Source organism: Bos indicus x Bos taurus, chromosome 15, assembly GCF_003369695.1.
Source record: "Bos indicus x Bos taurus breed Angus x Brahman F1 hybrid chromosome 15, Bos_hybrid_MaternalHap_v2.0, whole genome shotgun sequence".
NCBI classification, from domain to species: domain Eukaryota; kingdom Metazoa; phylum Chordata; class Mammalia; order Artiodactyla; family Bovidae; genus Bos; species Bos indicus x Bos taurus.
In genome coordinates this window covers 41,046,486-41,070,284 of record NC_040090.1, presented here as the reverse complement: position 1 = coordinate 41,070,284, position 23,799 = coordinate 41,046,486, and the positions used below count along the sequence as shown (strand labels likewise).

General features: G+C 40.5%; 1 protein-coding gene across 1 annotated transcript in view; it reads right to left on the bottom strand.

Moving 5' to 3' along the window:
* Window positions 1–11,605, bottom strand: part of IPO7 (importin 7) — a 45,472-nt gene extending 33,867 nt beyond the window's left edge. The window contains exon 1 of the mRNA XM_027563240.1: window positions 11,337–11,605. Coding sequence (XP_027419041.1) covers window positions 11,337–11,420 — 84 coding nt within the window. The 5' untranslated portion in view covers window positions 11,421–11,605. The remainder of the gene's footprint in view (window positions 1–11,336) is intronic.
* Between the last annotated feature and the right edge of the window lie 12,194 nt (window positions 11,606–23,799).

Here is a 23,799-nt window from a genome sequence, read left to right as displayed (position 1 = left end):
AGGAAGTGTTAACTACTCCAAAACAAAAATCAACAAATATGTGCGAGCAAATTACAAAATAATTAGCACAAGGAGCTACCTAGTGGCTTAGTGGTTAGGATTCCAGGCTTTCACTGCCATGGCCCAGGTTCAACCCTTGGTTGAGGAACTGAGATCCCACAAGCCACATGGCATGGCCACACACACGCGTGGACGAGACAAAGCTACCCCAAAACAATATATGCAACACCAAAGCACTGATCAAGGTAAGGAAAAAAAGGAACTCAGTGCTGGTAGATATATAAAATGGTACAACCATATTGGAAAACTGGCATTATCTGACATGCACTTATCTCATAACCTAGCAATTTCCCTCTTATATATTCAAGAGAAATAAGGGGTTATGTTCACAATAATACCTATTAACATGTGACTATATAAACTATATAAACATGACTATATAACATGTGATATAATTCATACATGAAATACTATACAATAACTTAAAAAAAAAAAATACCCAACCTATGAAATCAATAATACAGATATCAAAAACATGTTGAGAAAGAAGCCAGACTATGATATAGTATGGATATACTATGTAATCCTATTAACATGAAGTTTAAGGACAGGTGAATCCAAGCTACAATTAACAGAAATCAGAGTAACAGTAACCTAAAGAAAGGTACTGATTAGGAAGAGTCTTAAGGGAAAGTTCGAGGCCAATGAAAATGTTTTCTCTATTTGTCTATCCATCTTAATCTGGAGGATGATACTTAGATAAAAGCTCACTGAGTTGTACATATTTTTGAGCTTTGTATTATATATAAATTATCCCTCAAAAGAGAAAAAAAATCAACAAGATTACTTATACTTGAACATTCACAGCATTATTCATAACTAAGTGGAAACAACCAAGATGTCCTTCAATGGGTAAGCAAAATGTAAGCATATCCATTCATTCGTGTAACATTATTCAGTAATAACAAAGAATGAAGTACTGACACATAGTACAATACGTATGAAGCTTAAAAATATTACACTATGTGAAAGAAGCCAGTCACCAAAGGCTACAGATGGTATGATTTCATTTGTATCAAATGTCCAGAATAGGTAAATCTATGGGCAGAAAGTAGCCGAGGACTGGAGGTGTGTAGGAAGAAGTAGGGAGTGACTGGTAATAGTATGGATTTCTTATTGGGGTGATAAAAATGCTCTAAAGTTCGTGGTGACGGATCCATAACTGTGCATATACTAAAAAACCCTTGAATTGGATACTAAAGAGACTGAATTCAATAAATTTATTATTTTAAAAAACCAGCGAAACTAAACATTGAAAATAAGTACTAATTTATCACTCTATTATCTTGTCACTTTGAATGCTTTCAGAAACACACCAGCATAAATCCAAAAAGCGCAACTGACCAAAAAAAACTGTTATGTTCAGACAACTGAGCTAGACTAAGGTTAAGAAAGAAGGGGTGTTTCTATCAGCAGGAATAGCACAAGCAATCTCAACCTTGGACATCCATCTACTGGTGCCGTCCATCTGAAATCCCTAGTGCAGGAAGCCTTGTCATCTTCTCCCAAAGAAGTTAACAAATGGACTCAATTAAATTAGTACCAAATATCAAACATCAGGTTCTCAAGAAAAAAAACTGAGACAAAAAGTAGATTCATCATCACTGGAGGGTGGGATGGAGATTAACTATAAACTGGAGTTGAGGCATTTTATTGGGATAATGGTAAGTTTCCAAAACTGCTGCTGCTGCTGCTAAGTCGCTTCAGTCGTGTCCGACTCTGCAACCCCATAGACAGCAGCCCACCAGGCTCCCCCGTCCCCGGGATTCTCCAGGCAAGAACACTGGAGTGGGTTGTCATTTCCTTCTCCAATGCGTGAAAGTGAAAAGTGAAAGTGAAGTCGCTCAGTCGTGTCCGACTCTTAGCGACCCCATGGAATGCAGCCTACCAGGCTCTTCCGTCTGTGGGATTTTCCAGGCAAGAGTACTGGAGTGGGGTGCCACTGTCTTCTCCGTTTCCAAAACTAGATTGTTCTAAAAGCCATACAACTCAAATCTACTAAAAATCACTGATCATCACTTAAAACAGGTAAATTTTATAGTATATAAATTATACCTCAATTAAGTTTAAAAATGGGGAAAAATGCATAGATCTGTACAGTTAGTTATAAAACAAACAAGATATACACTAACTGTACAAGTTAGGAAAAAACTCAAGCGTTGGGTAATCTCTAACAACTTTCTGGATTCTTGAATATAGCAAACTATCACATATTTAGAAGAATTTCTATCACATGTTAACTATTCATAAATGTTAAACATCTTTATATTTTATAATATAAAAAATAAATTTAAGTAAAAATATCACTAGCATCAACTTTAATCACAAAGTCTGGCAAACACTGATTAGGCTTCAGAAGATGCTACAATAAATCTTTTATATGAGTCTAAGTATAAATGTAACTTCTGGATGCTGACACTAATTAGGGGCCTGCCTCAAGCTCCTGGCATCTAGCAGTCCGAGAACCAGGAGAAGTGAAGCAACAAATGGGTCATTATATATCATAAAGCTAAAACTGCTAACACTCAGGTTTAAAAGCTGCTCACCATAATACAGAACTATCTTTCTAGACAACTTCTTACCTTCTCATTATTTGTCATCAATACAGATAACCAACATTCACCCTTAACCCACCTCAACAAAATTCTTCAACTCCATCTCCTTTAACTCCACTCCACTTACCAGTACTTTACAACATGCCATATACTACAGAGATAAAAGATCACCACTTCAAGGTAGGGTAGGGGATTAATTCTAATTAGACTGACAGTAAGTTTTTTAGTTAGACCCTAAAGCAGTTAAACCCACGGAAATGAGAAGAAAAGATTTTTAAAAGGAAAAGTACGGGTTATGTTATGCTGTGAAAGTGCTGCACTCAATATGCCAGCAAATTTGGAAAACTCAGCAGTGGCCACAGGACTGGAAAAGGTCAGTTTTCATTCCAATCCCAAAGAAAGGCAATGCCAAAGAATGCTCAAACTACCACACAATTGCACTCATCTCACATGCTAGTAAAGTAATGCTTAAAATTCTCCAAGCCAGGCTTCAGCAATATGTCAACCGTGAACTTCCTGATGTGCAAGCTGGTTTTAGAAAAGGCAGAGGAACCAGAGATCAAATTGCCAACATCTGCTGGATCATCGAAAAAGCAAGAGAGTTCCAGAAAAACATCTATTTCTGCTTTATTGACTATGCCAAAGCCTTTGACTGTGTGGATCACAATCAACTGTGAAAAATTCTGAAAGAGATGGGAATACCAGACCACCTGACCTGCCTCTTGAGAAATCTGTATGCAAGTCAGGAAGCAACAGCTAGAACTGGACATGGAACAACAGACTGGTTCCAAATAGGAAAAGGAGTACGTCAAGGCTGTATATTGTCACCCTGCTTATTTAACTTATATGCAGAGTACATCATGAGAAACGCTGAACTGGAAGAAACACAAGCTGGAATCAAGATTGCCGGGAGAAATATCAATAACCTCAGATATGCAGATGACACCACCCTTATGGCAGAAAGTGAAGAGGAACTCAAAAGCCTCTTGATGAAAGTGAAAGTGGAGAGTGAAAAAAGTTGGCTTAAAGCTCAACATTCAGAAAACAAGATCATGCATCCGGCCCCATCACTTCACGGGAAATAGATGGGGAAACAGTGGAAACAGCGTCAGACTTTATTTTTCTGGGCTCCAAAATCACTGCAGATTGTGACTGCAGCCATGAAATTAAAAGACGCTTACTCCTTGGAAGGAAAGTTATGACCAACCTAGATAGCATATTCCAAAGCAGAGACATTACTTTGCCAACAAAGGTTCGTCTAGTCAAGGCTATGGTTTTTCCTGTGGTCATGTATGGATGTGAGAGTTGGACTGTGAAGAAGGCTGAGCGCCGAAGAATTGATGCTTTTGAACTGTGGTGTTGGAGAAGAAACTCTTGAGAGTCCCTTGGACTGCAAGGAGATCCAACCAGTCCATTCTGAAGGAGATCAGCCCTGGGATTTCTTTGGAAGGACTGATGCTAAAGCTGAAACTCCAGTACTTTGGCCACCCCATGCGAAGAGTTGACTCATTGGAAAAGACTCTGATGCTGGGAGGGATTGGGGGCAGGAGGAGAAGGGGACGACAGAGGATGAGATGGCTGGATGGCATCACTGACTCAATGGACATGAGTCTGAGTGAACTCCGGGAGTTGGTGATGGACAGGGAGACCTGGCGTGCCGCGATTCATGGGGTAGCAAAGAGTCGGACACGACTGAGTGACTGATCTGATATGATTTTAAAGAGATTACCAGGAGTAATCTGAGAACAGTGAAAGACAAAAATGAATAGGTAAGTTGTGATCATATCAAGATCTATTAAGTGTGAACTTATTTTTGAAAGTTTTCACATGATCAGATCTATCCTGTAGGAAGATAAGGTCACGAAGCAGTATGAGGATGTAATTCTAGGATAGAGGACTATAAAACATTACAGATAGAAAACTATCATTATAAAAGTCTGAAATCTTCTACTCCACAGGGAGCTCCGTTACTCCCCAAAATAAGTCTGACTACAAAAGGAAAAAAAAAGAAAGACATATATATCACATAAACACACTTCCCCTGACCCTACTACCCTTCTAACCTACAAACTTATTCCTAGTGAAGCTGAAGCTCCAATGCTTTGGCCACCTGATGTGAAAAACTGACTCACTGGAAAAGACTCTGGTGCTGGGAAAGATTGAAGGCAGGAGGAGAAGGGGACAACAGAGGATGAGAGGGTTGGATGGCATCACCATCACCGACTCAATGGACATGAGTTTGAGCATGCTCCAGGAGTTGGTGATAGACAGGGAAGCCTGCAACACTGCAGTCCATGGGGTCACAGAGTCGGACACGCTGAGCGACTGAACTGAACGAGCATTTCACTCACTAATCCTGTAATCAGACACTGTTTTCTCCAAGGTTATCTTTCTCCAAGGTTATCAATACGTTAAAAGACCTTCCCAGCAAAGTCTTCATTTTCCGTTAATTTCTCTCATTTAGAAATGTCAAAAACCGTTTTTTCTAATAGCTTTTTAAGCAAAAGGAATTCATACTCAATGGTAGAAAATTTTTTTAATTTATTTAAGGAAAAAGGAAACCAATCTTCTTACTTGAAATTCCTTTTCTTGCCTTCCTCCTACTTTTCTGCACAATTCTCCCATCTCCTTTTCCATGTTTCTCAGAGTCCCCAAAAAATGAGCATGGCCTAAGTGTGTGCTGCGCTCCAGTCCACCCCACACATCCGGATCATACTCCCTTCCTCTCAATTCACTTGCAGAAGAAAAATCACTATTCTATTACTGCCTTCTATCCTAAACTTCAGTTCCACATTCCCAATTGCCTCCTGGACATTTTCTCCTTGGGGTTTACAGCTCCTCAAATCAGACAAAACTTTTTAGTCATGCTTTCTTCAATATCAATTTCCCTTCCAGACCCACATTTTCCAATGTAACCACCCAATGTCAGTCTCTTTTAAAGCTTACTCTTTAATAGGTAACTTTTTATTATTTCTTGCCATTTTGGAATGTAACCAAACAAACCTTCAGTTACTGTACTACAACTACTACAACTACTACTACTACAACTACTACTACTACTACTAAATCACTTCAGTCGTGTCCGACTCTGTGTGATCCCATAGACAGCAGCCCACTAGGCTCCCCCGTCCCTGGGCTTCTCCAGGCAAGAACACTGGAGTGGGTTGCCATTTCCTTCTCCAATGCATGAAAGTGAAAAGTGAAAGTGAAGTCGCTCAGTTGTGTCTGACTCTTATCGACCCCATGAACTACAGCCTACCAGGCTCCTCCGTCCATGGGATTTTCCAGGCAAGAGTACTGGAGTGGGGTGCCATTGCCTTCTCCGTACTTGACATCATTTACAAGGAAGAGAGGGGCTTAAGGGCACTCTGATATCAGAGTTTACATAAAATGAATACAGCCAGATAATTTCAAGAGCCAAGGAATTTCTTCCCTCTCTGCTTTACTAAAGAAGTTGACAAAGGCAAATACTGTATCTATTTTACCTATATGAAATATGAGGCATAGTGAGGGTAAGTCAGTGTAGTGGTAAAATTAGGACCAGGTTGAGGGTCTTCACTGTGTCTTCCTGCCTTTCATTAAACAGTGGTAATGCTTTCCAAATAAGGTGTTTCTAAAAACTTAATTACAAATTATCAGTGACAAAAAAAATTTACAAAAGAAAAGCCAAACTTCAAATCAAACTCATCATTACTGTGCCACTGACAGATATGCATGCATCGCTAATTCTGAAAAAGAAAGTTGTTTTCTTATAAGTATTACTAATACACTGTTATTTTTCTTTCAGATCTTTAACATGCTATGTCACTGAATAACTTCCTGTCTAACTGTCCAAGAATCCAGGGACTTTCCCTCTACAAAACTCACAACAGTACCTACTTCATGACATTCCTAATTAAGGAATGTTACCTGCTCAGACTACAAACTATTCCATCTTCCAAAAATATACACCATAGTCTCAAAAATATTTGAATTTTTAGACATGCCAAACTGCTGTCATTCTGCACTTTTCCAGACCTAAGATTTTCCTTAAACATTTCATAAGCCTTTAATAAAATAAAATAAAACTAATCAATTATAAATAAATATATCACTTACAGTTGTAATAGTAACCATCTGTGAAGATACCAGATATAACTTAGGTAGTTCATGAATTTTAAAGATAAACACAAAATATCAAGAAACTTACCAAGGCTATGTCCTCTTACTTTTTATTCACAGAAAGCATGTGAAAAAGCAACATTTCTGCCCACATAACTATTTTATAGCACATTAAGCTTAGGAACTGTGGGTTTAAGAGATTTGAAATGGCAACCCACTCCAGTATTCTTGCCTGGAGAATCCCATAGACAGAGGAGCCTAACAGGCTACGTACAGTCCGTGGGGTCGCAAGAGTCGGACACAACTTAGGGACTAAACCATGACTAGGAAAAATTTTAGTTGTAGGTGATAGAGCTTAACAAGAGGAGTGAGCAGCATGAGCAAAAATTTGCATGCAGAAAGGTTTCCACTGAGGAACACTGGCAGCTAAAGCAAGAGAGCAGAGATGTTGTCCTCTGTTATAATTATCTGCCAAAAACCTTCAGACATATTTTATCTTGCAAATGAAAATGAAAAAACAAGTATTTCTAAGTGTGTGTGTGTACAGATGGAAAAGAACAGTCTTTGCATTCAAAAACAAATAGTCTCTAGAATATTAGAAACAACGTTGAATGAATACCAAATGCACACATTTTAGATAACCTAAACAAATTTTTTAATTGCACTTCTAGATATATTAGACTATATAGTTTAGAATTTCAATGAGAATTGAAAGATCCCTGTAACACAAATCTACTTTAACAACTCAAGGATGAGTATTCTTAACATTTCCATTATTCAAGCTTTTATTTCTTTGCATTCAACAAATATTTACTGAGAGCCTACAATGTGCCATGCAGTGTGCTTATAAGAGTACCAGTTTTCATGCTGCAATATAATAATGCTATCCACTAGTGAGCTAAGTGCCCAAATAACAGGTTATGTGTTCTCTCTCCATCAGTTTTGATCATCTGCCACTGAGATGAACAACTACTAACTTAGGTAGGAAATGAAATGTATTGCATGTTGGATTGGTTAATCAATTGGCACTTAAACAGTAATTCAAATACTCTCGAGAGAACTTAGTAGTTCTAAAATTTTTACATTTATCATTTTGCTCAACCCACACAATGACATACCACGATAACGTAAGGAAAATGATGCTTTAAAAAAGGTTAAATTAATACCCTCCCGCTAGTGGAGAAATCTTCCAGTAGTTAAAAAAAAAAAAAATCAAAATGGTTCTCTCCAGTTTTTGAGGCAAAGCTTGTTACATGAACATATTTCAAACTGAGACATGGCAATGGGTTCCAAATTATAACAGTGGTTCAAAAAAAACTTTCATAACATAGTACAGAGTTAAGTGAGGAATACTAAATCAGATTTATCTTGAAAATATCTGTCAAAAACAGTGTCCATACAGTGGTCTTTAACAATCTTTTGGAACTTTATATGTAATATAAAAAACATAAATACCCTTAAAATTCCTGAAGTGGAGGTCATATGAGAAACCTAAAGCCTATACTGTTATCTACTGTAACAGGAAGTCAGTAAAGCCTACCATTAACAACCAAAGAATAACAGTAACAAGACATAAGAATTCCTGATCTCATGAAACTCAAAAATTATACTGGGGAAACAGTAAGTACAATACATATGATATAAACAAGTGAAGGGAGACATGGAGCATGGTAGTCAAGTCACTCCTTAGGGATACAGACACAGCGGAACAGTAATGAGAGGGAAGTGAAATAACAAGTTTGGGAGGCAAATGAATAAAAGGGGTTCCAAGCAAATGGAACAGTCAAGTGCAATCTCTGAGATAGGGACACTTTTGGTTTGGTTTTTAAATTATCTATTTGATAATATTAAAAAATTTTTAAGTTAGTGATTACTTCACTTAGCTGAAGAGATTCATTCAATGGCAATGATCTTTTTCTTCTAACTAAATGAACCAATATGTAGCTTCAGTTGAAAAAGCCATCATGATGGAATGACTGGTTTACCCTATTTTATCCAAAGCAAGAAAAGCTTGCCAGAAATAAGATGCTACTTCCTCATTCTTACTACAGTCAAGCTTCTTCAAGAGTTGGATTTATTTCTTCCTAAACCTAGGTTCAGGAATTCCCTGGTGGCTCAGAGGATAAAGCATCTGCCTGCCATGCGGGAGACCAGGGTTCGATCCCTGGGTTGGGAAGATCCCCTGGAGAAGGAAATGGCAACCCACTCCAGTATTCTTGCCCGGAGAATCCCACGGACAGAGGAGCCTGGCCAGCTACAGTCCACAGGGTCGCAAAGAGTCGGACACGACTGAGCTGTATAGTGTGACTAAACCTAGGTTCTGCCACAAGAAAGTCAAAGCAAAAAGAATTCAAACACAAGCAAGACTGGAAATTAAAATATGCTAATTAACAGAAAAGTTACCTTAGGAAAATTACTAAAAAACTTAGGTATTTTGTAATAACTGAAAGAAAAGTGCAAAATATAAGTAGCTAACAATTACAGAAATACAGGCCAGATATCAATTTTTTTGAAAGAAAAGCTAAGCAGTGTTCATACTTCAGAAAATTTCAAAACCCTAATAGCAGCTTAACTGTTAAATAATAAATGTTTTGAATATTACTTTGATTGTTTATCTTCTAAAAACTAGCCTGTTAAATACTTACCCCAAGTCTCTATTACAAGATGTTAGCACATACAACTGAACTGAGCTGCTTGAGGAATAAATAAATTTCAAATTTGCAGGAAGTATTACTTACTCAATTTTCCTACAAAGGAACCAATTCTTTCAAATAATAACTTCTTAAATTAATAATTACACACAAGTATATTTACTCAAAATAATGTGATTTAGGGCAAAGTCATGGTAGACATCACTATGAACTTGTAGTGTGTCTAGCATATCATAAACAAAATAATGTTCATCTTAACTTCTGTCTATCACAAAATCAAAAAGTGATTCATAACTCTCTCCATAGTTAAGTAATGGTTTAAAGAGTGAATTTCTTTCAACTCACTATTTTATATCCAAAAGGAAACTCATGTGATTTAGGGCAAAGTCATGGTAGACATCACTATGACTGAACTTGCAATGTGTCTAGCACATCATAAACAAAATAATGTTCATCTTAACATGTGTCTATCACAAAAGCAAAAAGTGATTCATAACTCTCTCCATAGTTTAGTAATGGTTTAAAGAGTGAATTTCTTTCAACTCACTATTTTATATCCAAAAGGAATCTGTCCTCCTCCCAAGGTGACTTTCAGCCTGAGAATTTGAGCATCATTTTTGGCAAGATCTAGTGGTCTTCCATATAAAATAGATCTAACTTTTTATTTTGAAGTAACTTTACACTTAATTTGTCTAAATTCTGTGGATGAGCTTTTTAAAATTTAAGTTCACTGAGGCCAGGGATCTCTAAACAGCGTGGTACACTGATGATGTTCAATTCCTATTAGTCAATATAAAGTTTTAGAAGTATTTACCTACCAGCTAAGAGGAACATAAACTAACCGAAATTCTATTTTAAAGAGGAATTCTCTCTACCTTAAGAATAAAAAGACATAAACCTCACTAAAGCTGGGCAAATTCATAGGGAGACACAGGAAGTGACAGGGATCCTTTTGAAAGTCTTTAAAATACTCCAACAGAAGTTGCAGAAACTTAGAAACAAAGAATGAAACGGAAACGAGTACAATTAAATACCCACATAATAAGGCTGCTTTCCAAAGAGTGGTCTCCTTCAAAAATATGGGGAGAAAAATAAACCAACCCTCAGATAGTTGATGTGGACCTTGGCACGTTTCAAGGCACTGTCTTACATCGTCTCCCTTGACCTCTCAGCAAACCCTCTGGCCTAATTTTATGAATGAGAAAAAGTCAGGATCGAAAGGTTAAGCGCCTTGCCCAAGGTCAGTTCAGAAATTAGTGGTGTAGCTCTACTTAGAAGGTTGCGCTTCACCCGACACTTTCCACTAAATAGCCCTGCCTTCCCAGCGAGGCAATAATAGAGTAGAAGAGCAGTGAATCAGACTCCTGTGGGTGTCCCGCACTACCTTCACCCTGCCTAAGAAGTGGGGGCTCGCCTCTGAAAGCTGTCCCTAGCAACTCAGCCGGGGAGGAGAAAGTTGTGCAGGTCACCCATCAGCCCAGCAAAGGGACAAGCTGGCAGGCGCAGTCTCCAGTGGACCAGCACTGCATTCCCAGGAGCCCCTCCAAATCCGGCGCCAGCAAGACTCCTCCCGGAAACGTCTGAAAACCTCCCGGTGACTTTCGCCCCCTCCTGGGCGCGAGAACAAGCTGGGAATGAGCCAGAGGACGGCCGCCACCCGAGCCAGCCATGTGTCCAGCCCGTCACGCCCGCCTCGCCCCAGCCGGCCCCTCATGCCTCCACCGCAGCCAGAGGCCCAACTCAGGATCCGACGCAAACCGTGGCCGGCGCCACCACTACCGCAGCAGCCAAAGGGCCCCGGCGTGGCACTCGCCGTCAGGTCCCCGCCCCACCCCTCCAGTTGGGCCCCTCAGCGACGCCGTCCGCGCCTCTGGCCAGGCCGGGAGGGCTTGGCCTGCCACAGTCCGCCCGCCTGCTGCCGCCGCCGCCGCCGCCGCCGCCACCGCCACCGCCACCCCGGCGTCCTTACTTCATTGAGCTGACGCTCCGCGGCCTCACGCAGGGCTGGGTCCATGGTGCCCCGCAGGGCCTCAATAATGGTGTTGGGGTCCATCGCAGCGGGGACGCGGTCAAACCCGGGGCTCGGGTGCTACTGGGCCAGGAATAGTGCCGCTCACTGCGCACATGGACCCGCCGCGCTCCGCAGCGGCAACCGGCGCGAAAGGAAAGAGAAGCGCCAAGGCCCCGGATAGAACCTCTTCTCCTCGGCGTGGAGGCGGGAGATGCTCCGGCCACTTCCTGTCGGCGCGCCGGCGGAGCACCTTGGGAGATGTAGTGCATTTGTGCGATCCGCAACCCACGTGGCCCTGAGCTGTCGTTCCTACAGACAGTACTTGCTATTAAAAAAGAAAAAAAAAAAGTTCCAACTTCTCAGAAAGAAAATTAAAACTATCAGTTACAAAGATGTCACGCAATGATATACCTTTGGTAACCATAAAGTAGGCTGATGTAATGTGTGTTGCTAGTAGTTGTGTAACTGAAGGAAGTCTTTTGAAAAGCAATTTGAGATGTTTCTAAATACCGTAAAAATGTTTATAATCTTTGACCCAAGTAATCCCATGTGAAACTTGATCCTAAGGAAGTAACTAACACAAAGGGTTAAATGAGCTTTATGTGTTAAAGGTGTTTATCGCATTATGTACTGATAATTAAATATTAAAATTATGATTTATTTCGAGTATCCAAATTTTGGCACAGACTTTATACGGATCACCTCTAAATGCAATCCAAATTTTGGCACAGACTTTATACAGATCACTTCTAAATGCAGAATAAAAGCGTAATTTTTATTAAAATCCATCCTCTTTAAACAGTCAGTTTCAGAAAGGTTAAATAACTTACCCAGGATCTCTTAGTAAGAGGTTCACTTAGAACTTCAAACCTAGGATATTTCTGTTTTCAAAGTTTTCATTCTCTCCAATGAATCGTTGTCTCTCAAGAGAAATGTGGAACCATAGAGGAATGATTAAGCAAATAACAGGAATCCAGTCAATTAAATTTTTAACAGCCACCAAAAATTACAAGTATTGTATACCTTGTAACAACACTAAAACATTTAAAAATAGATACAGCTTTGTAACAGACAAAAACTGGGAAATAAGACTACCAAGGGAAAGTAGGTGATTTTCTAGCATGGTGAGATTTTGAGTAATTCCCTTTCACACCTCTTATTGTTGTAATAAAGTTATGTAAGTGTATTTACTTTAAGTGAATCTTACGTTAAAGCCTTCAAATGCAGTTTGTAAAAAGATCACTTATTGTTTTTTCTTTACAGAAAGGAGAAGCAAGGACATAAAATGCTTTCCCTGGAATAACAGGTTTTGCAATATTAACCTCTTATGTGCCAGCCATTATGCCTGGAAGTGAAATGTAATTATTCCTGATTTACAGATAAAGACTCCAAGGCTTAAATTGTGAAAGATCATAAGATTTTCATAATATAACCTTTAGTTAGATGTATTATTGTACAGATACAATCTGTTTAGGAATTTCATCTCCCTGTTCCATCCTTCAAATATAAGGGCCTTGAAAATGATGATTATGTTTTAATTCACTTTTGCATCTTCACCTATCACAGAGCTTGAATGTCTACTAAGAGTTCAATAAATACTTGTAGTTGTCAGGGCTGAGCCAGAATTGAAACCTCAGTCTTTATGATTTCAAAGCCAATCATCTTTGCAGTACTACATAGCTATTTTACTTTTTAATTAATTAATTATTTTATTTTTGCCCGAGCTGGATCTAAATCGCTGTGCAAGGGTTTTCTCTAATTTGGGCAAGTGGGGACTATCTCTAGTTGTTGGCAGACTCTAGAGCTCAGGCTCAGTAGTTGTGGTGCACAGAGCTTAGTTGCCCCAAGGCATGTGGAATCTTCCCAGACCAGGGATCAAACCCATGTTCCCCTGCATTGGCAGGCAGATACTTAACCACTGGACCATCAGGGAAGTCCCTGCAAAGCGATTTTAGATTCCAGCATTGATTTATACATTCTGTTGTTGTTGTTGTTGTTCAGTCACTAAGTCGTGTCTAACTCTTTGCAACTACTTTGCCAGACATCCGTGTACCTCACTATCTCCCTGAGTTTGCTCAAACTCCCGTCCGTTGAGTCGGTGATGCCATCAAACCATCTCATCCTCAGTCACCCCCTTTTCCTCCTGCCCTCAGGAGGGAAGTTTAGTCTGAGGAATTTAGAGAAGTACAAAGCACAGGGGTTCTAGAGTTCAGAGCTATCAATAGTTTTGAAGTAGGATGGGATTCAACAAAAATCAGGAAGAGATAAAGGAACAATCCAGGGGTGGTTTGGTCAATTGCTCTTATAAACAAGGGTTCTGTTGCTCAAACAGAAAAAACTTGTCTGGCTGCAGGTTAGAGAGAGGAGAAAATGGGAGGAGGGGGGCTCTTGAGGGACTGACCATAATAGCTATAAGGAAATGGAAAGAGTTAATCTTCTGTTTTCAGCCCTCCATTGGAGTCTCTTCACGACCCAGATAATCACGATGATGTGATCACTGACCTAGAGCCAGACATCCTGGAATGTGAAGTCAAGTGGGCCTTAGAAAGCGTCACTACAAACAAAGCTAGTGGAGGTGATAGAATTCCAGTTGAGCTATTCCAAATCCTGAAAGATGATGCTGTGAAAGTGCTGCACTCAATATGCCAGCAAATTTGGAAAACTCAGCAGTGGCCACAGGACTGGAAAAGGTCAGTTTTCATTCCAATCCCAAAGAAAGGCAATGCCAAAGAATGCTCAAACTACCACACAATTGCACTCATCTCACACGCTAGTAAAGTGATGCTCAAAATTCTCCAAGCCAGGCTTCAGCAATACATGAACCGTGAACTTCCAGATGTGCAAGCTGGTTTTAGAAAAGGCAGAGGAACCAGAGATCAAATTGCCAACATCTGCTGGATCATGAAAAAAGCAAGAGAGTTCCAGAAAAACATCTATTTCTGCTTTATTGACTATGCCAAAGCCTTTGACTATGTGGATCACAATAAACTGTGAAAAATTCTGAAAGAGATGGGAATACCAGACCACCTGACCTGCTTCTTGAGAAACCTATATGCAGGTCAGGAAGCAACAGTTAGAACTGGACATGGAACACCAGACTGGTTCCAAATAGGAAAAGGAGTACGTCAAGGCTGTATATTGTCACCCTGCTTATTTAACTTATATGCAGAGTACATCATGAGAAACGCTGGGCTGGAAGAAACACAAGCTGGAATCAAGATTGCTGGGAGATATATTAATAACCTCAGATATGCAGATGACACCACCCTTATGGCAGAAAGTGAAGAGGAACTCAAAAGCCTCTTGATGAAAGTGAAAGTGGAGAGTGAAAAAGTTGGCTTAAAGCTCAACATTCAGAAAACGAAGATCATGGCATCCAGTCCCATCACTTCATGGGAAATAGATGGGGAAACAGTGGAAACAGTGTCAGACTTTATTTTTCTGGGCTCCAAAATCACTGCAGATTGTGACTGCAGCCATGAAATTAAAAGACACTTAACTCCTTGGAAGGAAAGTTATGACCAACCTAGATAGCGTATTCAAAAGCAGAGACATTACTTTGCCAACAAAGGTCTGTCTAGTCAAGGCTATGGTTTTTCCTGTGGTCACGTATGGATGTGAGAGTTGGACTGTGAGGAAGGCTGAACGCCCAAGAATTGATGCTTTTGAACTGTGGTGTTGGAGAAGACTCTTGAGAGTCCCTTGGACTGCAAGGAGATCCAACCAGTCCATTCTGAAGGAGATCAGCCCTGGGATTTCTTTGGAAGGAATGATGCTAAAGCTGAACCTCCAGTACTTTGGCCACCTCATGTGAAGAGTTGACTCATTGGAAAAGACTCTGATGCTGGGAGGGATTGGGGGCAGGAGGAGAAGGGGACGACAGAGGATGAGATGGCTGGATGGCATCACCGACTCGATGGATGTGAGTCTGAGTGAACTCCGGGAGTTGGTGATGGACAGGGAGGCCTGGCGTGCTGCGATTCATGGGGTCGCAAAGAGTCGGACACGACTGAGCGACTGATCTGATCTGATCTTGGGGTCTCTTGTGGGTGAACACCAATGACAAGTCCCTTGATCATAAGTACCTAGCACCTAAGGGCATATTGAGGCCCAGACTGATCTGTCTGAGGTGATTGGATTTTGTCAAGACATCCTATGGGACTTCCCTGGTGGTCCAGTGGCTAAGAGGGGTTGATCCCTGGTCAGGGTTTGATTTGTGATCAGAGAACTAGATCCTACTTATGCAAAGAAGATCGAAGATCCAATGTGCCAATGCAGTCAAATAAATGAATATTTGTTTTAAAAGACATCATGTATATTTGTCACTAAGCGGGATTTATTTTCACACCTTGGAAAGATTTTTACTCTAAACAATTTAAAGTGTAGAGGGGTTAAAAAAAAAAAAAGGCATGGAAGCTAAGAGAAAAGCTATTGATTATGTTGTGAGGCACATACAAACTGTGCTGCCTTTGGTAAAATGTTTTTTATCTCGTTGGCCCTAAATTTTTGGTTTCATCATTTATAAAATGAAGAAATAATTCTATCCCAGACTCTCAAAGTTATTCTGAGAATGAAATGAGGTTGGAAAGTGCTTTGTAATTAGAAAGCTCATTACAAACATAAATTGTTATTGGTATTAAGGAAAGGACTGAGGAGAGGGCAAGGAAAGAAACTGAAAGAAAGTGAAGCAAGGGGGACTTTCTGCAAAGCATCCTTCCCAGCAGTAAGTCTGCAGTTTCAGCCGTTTGGTACATATGTGACTTTATAAAGCTTAGTGTATGCAAAGAAAGGTAAAAGACAAAAAAAAAAAAAAAAAAAAAAAAACAAAGAAAGGTAAAAGACAATCTTGTCAATTTTATTTTTATTTTTAATTTTTCTTTTTGGCTATGCTGGGTCTTCGTTGTGGTGTGCAGGCTCTAGAATGCACCAGGCTCAGTAGCTGCGGCTTGCGGACGTAGTCACCTTTCAGCATGTGGGATCTTAGTTCCCTTGCTGCTGCTGCTGCTGTTAAGTCACTTCAGTCGTGTCCGACCCTGTGTGACCCCAGAGACGGCAGCCCACCAGGCTCCCCCATCCCTGGGATTCTCCAGGCAAGAATACTGGAGTGGGTTGCCATTTCCTACCAGGGATAAAACCCGTGTCTCTGGCATTGGAAGGCAGATTCTAAACTGCTGGACCACTAGGGAGGTCCCTTGTCAATTTTATTATTGCATTTCTTTTAAGTACATTTGAAACCAATCAGGGCCCTGTGAGGCTTCCAGGCTTAGAGACCTTTCTGCCCTCCACTTCTTGTAGGCAAGACCTCAGCCATTATGACCTTGAGTTCCAAAGGGCAGATTAGAACAATTGCTAATCAAGGAAGGAGCAGTCAAAAATTGTCTGAGGCAAGATGAAAGGGACCAGATAAATTCATCAAGATTAGGAGACCCTACCCCTGAAGATCCTGCATACACCCTAATCTTGTCAGAGACCCCACCTTTGATTTACTGTTATAAAAACCCTAATTGAGTTCTTTGGGGTTGAGATACATAGCTTTTTGAGACAGAAGCCCGGTGTGTCTCCCTTTGCCTGGCAATGGAATAAAGCTATCCTTTTCTATTTCATCCAAAACCCTGTCTCCAAGATTTGATTCAGCCCTGGTATTTGTACAGAGAGGCCAAGCTTTCAGAAACACACTAACCTACACAAAATCGAAGTTTATGTCCTAAACCATATAACAATTTTCTGATGCTCAACTTCATCAAGGTATAATTTACACAAAATCAATAAATTTTTGCAAAATCATACACTATGTAACACCACCATAATCAACATATAGATTCTGTCCATTAGCCCTTCCTAGGCAACCTTGACATGCTCAGCCCCATGATACATAAACCCTCTAATGTGCTTTCTATTACTATCAATTAGATTTGCCATTCCTAGTTTCATAAAATGGAGAAGGAAATGGCAACCCACTCCAGTGTTCTTGCCTGGAGAATCCTAGGCATGGCAGAGCCTGGTGGGCTGCTGTCTATGGGGTCGCACAGAGTTGGACATGACTGAAGCGACTTAGCAGCAGTTTGATAAAAATGGAAGCATTCAGTAAGCACTTTTTATGTCTGGCTTTTTTCCCCACTCACTGTAGTGTTTCTGAGATGATTTCTATGATGTTGAGTATATAGGTCTTCCTTCCTCATTGCTAAACGGCTTTCCATTCACTAGATATACAACAATCATCCTTTCATCTGTTAATGGCTCTTTAGGTCATTTCCAGTTTTTCACTATCATAATAAAGATAATATGTACATTTGTGTACGAATCTTTGTGTGGATGTATGTTTTCATTTCTCTGTAAATAGCTAAGAATGGAAAGACTGGTTTGCATGGAAAGTGTGTATATGTAACTTTATAAGAGCCTAGTCATTTCTGAAATTGGTTGTATAATTTTACATTCCCACCAGCAATTATGGACATCTTCATCAACAGTTTGAATTCTCAGTCTTTTAAGTGTATCTACTGTAGTAGATGTGTAATACACGATGGTTTTCTCTGATGACTTAACTAATGTTGAGCATCTTTTCATGTGCCATAACATCTATTTGTAGTATCTGTATATCTATAAAAGTATCTGTTTTGCCTGTCTTACTTATTTATTTATTTATTTTTGTCATACCTTGTGGCTTTTGGGATCTTAGTTCCTCCACCAGGAATTGAACCTGGGCCATGGTCCTACCCACTGGGCTGTTTTGTGAATCTTTCAGTTTGCATCTTTTCATTTTCTTAATAGGTCTTTCAAAAAGTAGTTTTCTATTTTGATAGAGTCCAATGTATCTGTTTCTTTTATAATTGTGCCTTTTGTGTGTAAGAAATCTTTCTTACTTCAAGAATGTAAATATTTTCTCTTATACTTTCTCCTAGAATTTTTATAGTTTTAGCATTCATGTTTTCATTTATGATCCAGTTTGAATTAATTTTTTGTGTGTACGGTGTGAGGTAAGCATATGGATACCCAGTTAGTATAGCACAGTTTGTTAAAAAGCTTACTCTTTGATCATTGACTCACTTGGCCACTTTGTTTAAAATCAGTTGACCAAATATATGTGTGTATATTTATGTCTGAGGGCTTCCCTGATAGCTCAGTTGGTAAAGAATCTGCCTGCAATGAAGGAGACCCCAGTTTCATTCTTGGGTCGAGAAGATCCACTGGAGAAGAGATAGGCTACCCACTCCAGTATTCTTGGGCTTTGCTTGTGGCTCAGCTGGTAAAGAATCCGCCTGCAATGCAGGAGACCTGGATTTGATCCCTGGATTGGGAAGATCCCCTAAAGAAGGAAAAGGCTACCCAATCCAGTATTCTGGCCTGGAGAATTCCATGGACTGTATAGTCCATGGAGTCGCAAAGAATTAGACACAACTGAGCACCTTTAACAGAAGCAGAAGATATTGAGAAGAGGTGGCAAGAATACACAGAAGAACTGTACAAAAAAGATCTTCATGACCCAGATAATCATGATGGCATGATCACTCACCTAGAGTCAGACATCCTGGAATGTGAAGTCAAGTGGGCCTTAGGAAGCATCACTATGAACAAAGCTAGTGGAGGTGATAGAATTGCAGTTGAGCTATTTCAAATCCTGGAAGATGATGCTGTGAAAGTGCTGCACTCAATATGCCAGCAAATTTGGAAAACTCAGCAGTGGCCACAGGACTGGAAAAGGTCAGTTTTCATTCCAATCCCAAAGAAAGGCAATGCCAAAGAATGCTCAAACTACTGCACAATTGCACTCATCTTACATGCTAGAGAAGTAATGCTCAAAATTCTCCAAGCCAGGCTTCAGCAATACATGAACCGTGAACTTCCAGATGTGCAAGCTGGTTTTAGAAAAGGCAGAGGAACCAGAAATCAAATTGCCAACATCCGCTGGATCATGGAAAAAGCAAGAGTTGCAGAAAAACATCTATTTCTGCTTTATTGACTATGCCAAAGCCTTTGACTGTGTGCATCACAATAAACTGTGAAAAATTCTGAAAGAGATGGGAATACCAGACCATCTGATCTGCTTCTTGAGAAACCTATATGAAGATCAGGAAGCAAGAGTTAGAACTGAACATGGAACAACAGACTGGTTCCAAACAGGAAAAGGAGTTCATCAAGGCTGTATATTGTCACCCTGCTTATTTAACTTATATGCAGAGTACATCATGGGAAACGCTGGGCTGGAGGAAGCACAAGCTGGAATCAAGATTGCCGGGAGAAATATCAATAACTTCAGATATGCAGATGACACCACCCTCATGGCAGAAAGTGAAGAGGAACTCAAAAGCCTCTTGATGAAAGTGAAAGAGGAGAGTGAAAAAGTTGGCTTAAAGCTCAACATTCAGAAAACGAAGATCATGGCATCCAGTCCCATCACTTCATGGGAAATAGATGGGGAAACAGTGGAAACAGTGTCAGACTTTATTTTGGGGGGCTCCAAAATTACTGCAGATAGTGATTGCAGCCATGAATTTAAAAGACACTTACTCCTTGGAAGGAAAGTTATGACCAATCCAGATAGCATATTAAAAAGCAGAGACATTATTTTGCCAACAAAGGTCCGTCTAGTCAAGGCTATGGTTTTTCCAGTGGTCATGTATGGATGTGAAAGTTGGACTGTGAAGAAAGCTGAGCACCGAAGAATTGATGCTTTTGAACTGTGGTGTTGGAGAAGACTCTTGAGAGTCCCTTGGACTGCAGGGAGAGCCAACCAGTCCATCCTAAAGGAGATCAGTCCTGGGTATTCTTTGGAAGGACTGATGCTAAAGCAGAAACTCCAATACTTTGGCCACCTCATGCAAAGAGTTGACTCATTGGAAAAGACTCTGATGCTGGGAGAGATTGGGGGCAGGAGGAGAAGGGGACGACAGAGGATGAGATGGCTGGATGGCATCACTGACTCGATGGACATGGGTTTGGGTGAACTCCGGGAGTTGGTGATGGACAGGGAGGCCTGGCATGCTGCAGTTCATGGGGTAGCAAAGAGTCAGACACGACTGAGCGACTGAACTGAACTGAGCACCTTTCACTTTCACTTTATGTCTGAACTGTCTATTTTGTTCCACTGATATGTTTATCTGTTCCTATGCCAATATCACATGTGTGTGTGCTAAGTCGTTCCAGTTATGTCAGACTCTCTTCAACCCCCTGGGCTGTAGCCAGCAAGGCTCCTCTGTCCATGGGATTCTCCAGGCAAGAATCCTGGAGTGGGTTGCCATGCCTTCCTCCAGGTAATGTCAATATCACAGTGTCTTGATACTATAGGTTACTGTGTGCATGCTCAGTCACTTTAGTCGTGTAAGACTCTTTGCGACCCCATGGACTGTAGGTTATTAGTAAGTCTTAAAGTCGGGTAGTATACATCCTCCAACTTTTTTTTGCTCTTTTTCAAAATGTTTAGATTATTCTAGGTTATTTGCATTTCCAGATACATTTCCTGGGCCCCCCCCTTACTCTTTAGCCCTAGGTGGTATAAATCCTCTCAACTTTTTTATTCTTTTTCAGATTCTCTTTGTGAGTTGGTTTTTTTTTTTTTTTTGGTCACGCTGGCTCTTCATCACTGCTTGCAGGCTTTCTTTAGTTGCCGCAAACAGGGGCTGCTCTTCGTTGCTGTGCACAGGCTTCTCATTGTTGTGGCTTCTCTGGTTGCAGAGCATGGGCTCTAGGCACACAGGCTTCAGCAGTTTCAACCCTAGGGCTCTAGAGCTTGGGTTCAGTAGCTGGGGCGCATGGACTTAGTTGCTCCAAGGCAGTGGAATCTTCTCAGACCAGAAATCAAACCCATGTCCCCTGCATGGCAGGTGGATTCTTATCTACCACACCACCAAGGAAGCCCATTTTGTGAGATTTTAAAAGTTCCCATTTGTTCCTAATTTCCTTAAAGCTTTTAACATGAACATGGTGTTGAATTCTGTCAAATATTTTTCTTGAACTGTTAATATTACCATGTGGATTTTTTTCTTTATTCTGTTAATGTGGTGAATTATACTAATTGATTTTCATATGTTGCTTTCCAGGAATAAACTACACTTGGTCATAGTGTATTGCCATTTTTGTATATTGCTGTGCTCAATTAGCTAAATTTTTTGAAGATATGTACATCTACCTTAATGAGGGCTGTTGTTCAGTAGTTCTCCTTTCCTAAATGGTTTTACCTGGTTTTGGTATCAGGATAATGCTGCTGCTGCTAAGTTGCTTCAGTCGTGTCCGACTCTGTGCGACCACATAGGTGGCAGCCCACCAGGCTCCTCTGTCCTTGGGATTTTCCAGGCAAGAATATTAGAATGGGTTGCCATTTCCTCCTCCAATGCATGAAAGTGAAAAGTGAAAGTGAAGTTTCTCAGTCATGTCAGACTCTTCGCGACCCCATGGACTGTAGCCTACCAGGCCCCTCTGTCCATGGGATTTTCCAGGCAAGAGTACTGGAGTGGGTTGTCATTGCGCAGGATAATGCTAGCCTCATAAAATATATTCCTTCCTCTTTTGTTTTATGAAAGAATTTATGTAGGACTGGTATTATTTCTTCCTTAAATATTTGGTAGAATTCAACAGTGAAACCATCAGAGCCTTGGAGTTTTCTTTTTGGAAGCATTTTGAATTATGAATTTAAGTTTTAATAGATATAGGACTATTAAGATTTTCTACTTTTCTTAAGCCAGTTTTGGCAATTTGTGTCTATCAAAATTTGTCTCTCTCATCTCAGTTGTCTAATTTATTAGAATAAGTAGTTTATAATATTCACGTTATTCGTTTAATATCTGCGGTATATATAGTGACATTCCTTCTTTCACTCCTGTTACTAGGAATTTGTACTACATTTTGCTACTTCTTTCCAGGTTTGGTAAATGTTTTTTTTTTAATCTATTTACTTTTGGCTGTACTGGGTCTTCGTTGCCGTGCAGGATTTTTCTCTAGCTGTGGCGAGCCGGGGCTACCATCTAATTGTGGTGTGGGGGCTTCTCATCACAGTGGCTTTCCTTGTAGAGCACAGGCTGTAGGGTGCACGGGCTTTAGTAGCTGTGGTATGTAGGCTTGGCAGTTGTGTCTCTAGAGCACAGGCTCGGTAGCTGTGGTGCATAGGCTTAGTTGCTCCACAGCATGTGGGATCTTCCCAGATCAGGAATTGAACCTGTGTCTCCTGCATTGGCAGGAGCCACCAGGAAAGCCCCACATCTAGTAATTTTTTTATTGGATAATATAGTAAAATTTATGTTGCTGACTAAGTGAATTTTTTTGTCTTTCTTTAATGAATGCTTTGTCCTGGTATGCAGTAAGTTATTTGGGGTTCAGTTTGACACCTGCAAGCCTTGTTTACAAGGTTTCTAAGGGTAAGTCTAAGTCATCATTTATTATAGGGCTGCTGCTAAGTCACTTCAGTCGTGTCTGACTCTGTGCGATCCCATAGATGGCAGCCCACCAGGCTCCCCAGTCCCTGGGATTCGCCAGGCAAGAACACTGGAGTGGGTTGCCATCTCCTTCTCTAATGCATCAAGGTGAAAAGTGAAAGTGAAGTAGCCCAGTCGTGTCTGACCCTCAGCAACCCCATGGACTGCAGCCTTCCAGGCTCCTTCATCCATGGGATTTTCCAGGCAAAAGTACTGGAGTGGGGTGCTATTGCCTTCTCCGATTATAGGGCTATTTTATGGTAAAACTAAGGTGTGGCTTCTGGGGTTCTATTAATGTCCCAGGTGATCAACAATGTCTTTGCAGTCTGGCTGATAGGAATAGACTGCAGCAGCATCCCAGGCTTCTCTGTCCCTCACCATCTCCTGAAGTTTGCCCAAGTTCATGTCCATTGCATTGGTGATGCCATCCAGTTATCTTACCCTCCGATGTCCTCTTCTGCTCTCAGTCTTTCCCAGCATCAGGGACTTTTCCAGTGAGTCAACTGTTCACATCAGATGACCAAAATACTGGAGCTTCAGCTTCAGCATCAGTCCTTCCAACAAGTATTCAGGGTTGATTTCCCTTAAGATTGACTGGTTTGATCTCCTTGCTGTCCCAGGGACTCTCAGGAGTTTTCTCCAGCACCATATTTCAAAGACATCAAATTATGTAATATTCAACAAAGATTTAGGGGGACTTCATGTGGATTTCTTGAGTTCTTTTTCCGCAAAGTCCTCTCCTTTCAGAAACCCTACTCTGCTATCACAATCACCTTGACCTCTCTAAAGTTCAAATTCTGTCTCTATGACTCAGTAAGACCACAATACTCCTTATGATAATCCCTTTTCTGCCCTATGGTTCAGACTATGCCTCCAGACAGAAAACTGGGGAAACTATAGGGCCTGCCTCTTTTATTTTCTTTCTTTCAAGGATCACAATGCTTCTCTTTGTTTGAAGTCTGAAAGCAGCTGTTTCGTATATTTTGTCCAGTTTCTAGTTATTTACAGCAGGAGGTGTT